General features: G+C 42.1%; 1 protein-coding gene across 8 annotated transcripts in view; it reads left to right on the forward strand.

The window, feature by feature from the left end:
• ZNF462 (zinc finger protein 462) overlaps positions 1 to 5,733 on the forward strand; it is a 109,178-nt gene extending 103,445 nt beyond the window's left edge. For all 8 annotated transcript variants that reach the window (XM_075931371.2, XM_075931366.2, XM_089779159.1 and 5 more), the window contains 2 exons: positions 239 to 353; positions 3,107 to 5,733. In XM_075931371.2, coding sequence (XP_075787486.1) covers positions 239 to 353; positions 3,107 to 3,311 — 320 coding nt within the window. In that variant the 3' untranslated portion in view covers positions 3,312 to 5,733. The remainder of the gene's footprint in view (positions 1 to 238; positions 354 to 3,106) is intronic.
• The last annotated feature ends 267 nt before the right edge of the window (positions 5,734 to 6,000 follow it).

Raw genomic sequence — 6,000 nt, forward strand, 5'->3', positions numbered from 1 at the left:
GATAGGAGGTGCTCCTGTGGGTAGCAAACTTCATCGCTTCATGTTTTGAGGGAGGAGCAGGCCTCTTCAGCTGCAAAGCGTGTGTGTGTTTGTTTGTGGTGCGAGGTTGAGCCCTGTTTTTCAAAAGCGTTTCCTTGCCTTCCTTTCTGAAGGAGAGCAGGAGGATGTGATTGTCACTGTCCCTTCTGGCTATAATGTTGATGGACCCGTGAATAATCTTTCTGTTCTTCTTTCCCAGATTCCATGATGTTTCCTGAGAGTGGTGCTCCTGAGAAGCGTTTTCCGTGTGAGTTTTGTGGGAGGTCATTTACAGAGGGCTCTGAGTGGGAACGGCACGTGCTGAGACACGGCATGTAAGTGTGTTTATAGGCTACTTTCTATCACATCCAAAGGCTAGAGTAGATCTTTGTTCCTCTCCCTCCCTTTCCTCCCTTCCCCCCCAAAAAAGAACTAGTGAAGGCAAACACAGGGAGGTCAACAAATAATCCTAGTAGGTGGCCACAGGGGTCATTGTATGAAATTGTCTTTTCTGTGTTAAAAAGAGGTCAAACCAGATTATTAAAATGGTCTCTTCTTGGCTTAACATTATGGAGCCAGAATTCCAGGGTGACTATGGTACTCGAAAAGGATTGGAACTAAAATCTTAGTCTGTCTTGGATAGGGAGTATCTAATAGTCAGACCCTCAGATGTGAGTGTTCCCTTGCAACTTCAAGACTGAATCAAATCCACCTGAACCTCTTTTTGAGATGTAGGCCAAGATGGAAGACCTTTAACTAGGATAGCTCATCTTCAGAAACTTCCACCATTTGGTCCAGAATCCTGTGTGGACATCTCCCAAGAATTCAGTACCATCTAATCCAAAGTTGAATCATAGGACCCGATTGGTCCCAAACCTGATCTCCGAATCCAAGGCCTGGAAGGTCAGATTAAGGCACACAATTCCAGCTATGTAAAATATGTACCTGGAGTTGATTTACCTTAAGCTGAGCTTGGTGCTATCTTCACAGTGGGACAGCGATGGGAGCAAACACTCTGGTCAGCTTCCCTTACTCCTCGCAATTGCAAGGAGTACTGGCACTGACCAGAAACATCAGCATTTGATTTAGCGGGTCTTAACTAGACCTACTAAATCAAATGCCAGAAGATCCATCTCCACCGTGGCAAGTGGAGACATGGCCTTAAAGTCTTCCTGATCTGAATACCTCTTGATTGACCTAATGAAGCTGGAAATTACTGTTGCCATTTACGAGCTCATAGGCCAGCATTGAAGGTATCTGCAAATCATTGTGGTCCTTCTACATGAGCTCCACTCAGGTTCCCTTTCTACTCTTTATATCGGAACAGTGATATTGAACTTACAGTAAATTATATGCACAAAAGGTTTGAATGCTTCAAGGAGAGGACCTCTCTCTAACAGTCCTACTCTGAGATAATAGGAAATATTTGTGTTGTACACTCATTGCTAACAGTCTTTTATTGCATAGGACAACAGTGCAGTCAGCTGTGGTGTTTGGTACTTTCACTTTACTTTGAGAATTTTTTGTCTAAAATCTCTTCAATGCTCCTTACCTGCTTCAGAATGGAGAGCTCTTGCACCATTGCTGACACTCAGAAGACACGTTGATTTAGTTTTTGTATATTGCTAGACTGATGACCTCTTGCGGGGGGGAGGGAGAGGAAGGGGAGAAGAATTACCATATTTCAGGTTCCCCAAAAGAGGATGCTGCTGGAGGGGGAGGAAGTTGGGAGGGATATTTGGGCGATGCTGAGGGGAGGTGTATGTACCAGGAGAGGTGCCTGGGGGTGCTGGAAGGGATATTTGGGGGGGTGCTCATAGGGCACTCATTGGAAACAGGAGGAAAATGTTTTTCACAATCATGGTTGTTGGGTGGCTGGTCCTTGTGGGACCCCTGTACCCCAAGGCTGGGAGCCAAGACCTGGGGCAGGTGGGATCCAGTGGCTGTGGCTGCAGGGGAATGGACCAGTTACTTGCAGGTGCAGGGATAGATTAATCGGGGCATTCTTGAACTGTGACAGCTACTCTGGAAAAAAACTTGGGCATTGCCTCTTATTTGAACAATCCACCTGGACAGAAAATGGAAGATGAGAAAAAGAGACCATGTCTCGTAGCCCCTGGATGTATGAAAACCCTACTTTTGGGAATTACAGATACTTCAGCTTTCTTACCCCTGATCTTGTCAATTTAGATAAGAGCCTCCATCCTACAGTGCTTCCAATTTGTGTTTGTACAGGATCTAGCACAGTGGGGCTTAACTTTCATTTGAATTGTACTGGATGTGCCGAGTTTAAAGAAAGCAGCTTGTTAGGCACTTGAATGGCTCAAAAGCCATTTGTCTTTTTAGATTGTTCCCTCTTCGGGGAAGAACTGTCTAAAAATGCACACGCCTAGCACACTTCGGGACCAGTTCTAATACAAATGATGAGCCCAAGGAATAAGGGTAAGTTGACCTTTCAGGGATGAAAAGGTCAGACATCAAATCTGGGGTTGTTTCTGCGCCTTATGTTCAGCAGCCCCTAATTTTATTTATTTTACTTTAAAATATTTTTACCCCGCCTGACCATTTAAAATATTCGAGGCTAACCCTACGTACAAAATATCCAACTCTATGGATACACAAAAATTAGTATTTCATTTCCCTCGCTTGACCTGTTGCAAGCCTTATAGACTGGTCTACACTACAGAGACAATGTCAAATTAAGACACACAACTCCAGCTATGTCAATAGGGTAGCTGGTGTCGACGTTCCTTAGGTTGAGGTATCACAATGTCCCTACTGCAGGGAGTCAGCAGGAGACGCTCTCCCATCGACTCCCCTTACTCTTTGTAATCAGGTAATTGAAGTATCGGCTCATGGTGGCTCTGGTGTGGAGCGCAATCAGCAGTCCATTTAGTGGGTCTTAACTAGATCTGCTAAATCAATCCGTGCAGCACCAATCTCTTGATAAGTGTAGACAAGGCTAATGTACCCTATTAGATGCTGGTGGTTTGGCTAACTGTAGTCTCTGGGTAATAGGTAAGGGAGGGCTTTGTTTTCTGTGGGTCCGATCGTAAAGTTCTCCACTTTCTGTTGCTCAAATTTCCAGGGCCCTGAATGAAAGTAAGCGTGGGACCAGTGAGGATGAACAGCTGAAGGAGAACACCGAGGAGAACGTTAAGGTACCGTCAGCAGAAGAAAAGGAAGGCAGTCAGGAAATGGTGGTGGACTTTTCCCACAAGAATGAAACTGCAGTCCTTGGTGTGGCTGCCGATAAATCTCTCCATGAGAACACAGAGGCCAAAAACGAATAAGCATTTGGTGTGATTTTAATTAACCTACTTGAACAGTGATGAAAGGGGTTGGGGGGGAGGGGGACTAAAGGAAGAAACAAAGCTGCTTTTAGGACTGAATGATCTATTTTCAAAGCACTGGTACCTGTGTGAGTGTGTGTATATTAAAGTTATTTAAATGATGGAATAAGTGGGCTCCATTACATCACTGCATCTTTTCTTCTGGATTTTTGACAATGGGAAGTTACATTCATCTTGGACTAAACGAAGCAACTTCCCGTGTTCCGACATTACACAATGTGCTTTGCAATGGAGACTTGGATTGTCTGAGATCGGAAGCGTCGTGAGCATGGAAGAAGGGGGGGGGGGGGCACAACTTTTTGGCGCACACATTTCCGTGCGTTTTTCTAGTTTTAATACATTACGCTTTTCAAGACTGAATGCAACTGCTTTAGAAAAGAAAAGAAAGGATTAAAAAACAAACTGCTTTGCTTAAAACAGTCACCTGTTTCTTAGTACCTCAAAATTAACCAAGGGAAATCTCTGCATTGTCAGTACTACCTGTTGTCGTTGTGGTTAAATGTAGAGAGACTGCTGGCTGAGATGGTGAATGGAGGAAGAAAAAAAAAAAAAGAAGTTTTAAAGAAAGGAAAACAAATTGTGCTTAAAATCCCATTGTGGGTTTTATTTCTTAAAATACTGTGATTTTTTTAATTATTTTAGTAAAAAAAAAAACAAAAAAAGAGAGAGAGAGAGAGAGAGACTTTAATTCCTAGATAACTGTTTGTGAATTGTCATCCTTTATTCCAGGTAAGCTGTTTGTTAGTATTCAACTATAATTTTAGGGTTTGATAGATTCATGTGACTGATTGTGCGGTTTTGTTTGCCACATGTTTGTTTTCTATCCGCCGGAGGTGTTACAAATACAGCACAATTAAGTTTCTCATGTAAAACAATTTCTTTTTCAAGGGGGAGGGGAAGGAGACGTGTTCTTGTGAACAACGTTTTTTTTAAGCATACGGAAATAACAAAGAAGTTTAACTTTTTTAAAAAAAAATTAAACTAAAGAACCAAACTTACGGCACAGCTATGCAGCGTGCGGACCCGCCACTTAGGTCCTCGTCACCATTCTGTTGCTTGTCAAATTAACATTGATCAGTCTCACACCAGTAACTTTTCGTTAAGATTGGCTGCCGTTTTCGTAGGTGGAGTGTGTTTTTTTTCTTTATTGTTTTCGTGCGGTGGGGCGGGGGGGGGGAGTTTTTGATAACACATGTTTTTGCAAAGGGGAGGGGTGAAATAGTTACATAACACAGAGTGTGAATCTAACTCGAGTCAAGATGGGACTTGCTATTTTCCCCCTCCCCCCTTCCTTAGCATGGTGGCAGCAGCACAGAAGAAATAGGAATCTACAGCCACGTGGAAGGATCCTGCACTCTTGAGTTAGCCTGAGTAAGGAGAACAGGATCCAGGCCCATGGTAATGTTCCGACTGTGAACAAAAGAGTTTCTTTCCCAAAAGTAGAAAGTACTTGACTGAAACCTAGTTTTAGAAATGCATGTGTCTTTGTTTTTTTGTTTTGGCGGGGAGGGCGGGAGGGGGATTGTATTGGGAGGGAGGGGAAAAGACAGGAAGCTGGTGAGAAGACAGCGTCCCACGGAGCGTCACATAAAATAGTTGGCAAAAGTGTTGCATTTGTGGAATACGTGCTAATTGAAAAGCATGGTGGTTTTGCTTTTAAGGATTCATCCTTTGCAGGCTTTCTTTGGAGGTGGGAGGGAGCATCATGTGGAAAACACAGCAGAGGGACAAGTATAAATACACATTTTGTGTCTGTGTTTTTGTTTTGTTTTGTTTTGAATTGGCCTCATTTCAAATGTATTTAAACAGTTCCATACCTGGATTGGGTGTTTGTAATGGTTACCAAAAATGAAAAAAGAAAAAAAATGAAATAAATGATTGTGACATGCTTTTATCACTACTTTATTTTTCAAATAACATGTAAATATTGTAATCCATTGGATTTTGTTTTGCTAACCTGTTAATAAAAATATGGGACCATTATCCTTTTAACAAGCCTAGAATGTCATATATTTCTTTTTTTTCTCTCTCTCCCTCCCCTCCCCCCCATGTATACCTGATATATTGTGGACACCACATTTTAGATGCATTATTATGAATTCTGTTAACTGTAATAATGACATAGAATTGAAAATAACATTTTTTTCATTGTTTAATTTATACAGAGGACTTTTTCAGAGTTTGACCGAAGGAAATAAATAGCAAAATGCTAACCCAGCGCCTCCAGTACTCACTATTTCCTGATTTTAAATGACTGCTTACTGATGGGGGAAAAGGGAGATTCTGAATTGTTGCACTGGTGGGGTTGGGTAGTTGGTTTTTTTTAAAGGCAATGAACATGAATAAAAAGGTTTTAAAAGCATGTGTGTGTGTAGTTCCATCGTAAGTACTTTCGAACGGTCTCCATTACTGATTTATCTGTCCCCTTCAATATCTGAAGGCCTCTCAGATACATAACTGACTTCGCTTTGCCCACTTCACCTTGGGCAAATACAGTTTGTGCACATTGTGGCTGGCTCTTTTACATTTGGATTTCTGCTGAGAATCTAACAAGGACTGTGTACGGGGGACTAAAAACTGAGCTGGATTTTTTTTTTCCTCAGCAACCATGAATTTTTTAATACATTGG

The sequence above is a fragment of the Pelodiscus sinensis genome, chromosome 6 (genome assembly GCF_052426305.1).
Source record: "Pelodiscus sinensis isolate ZL-2025 chromosome 6, ASM5242630v1, whole genome shotgun sequence".
Lineage (NCBI taxonomy): Eukaryota > Metazoa > Chordata > Testudines > Trionychidae > Pelodiscus > Pelodiscus sinensis.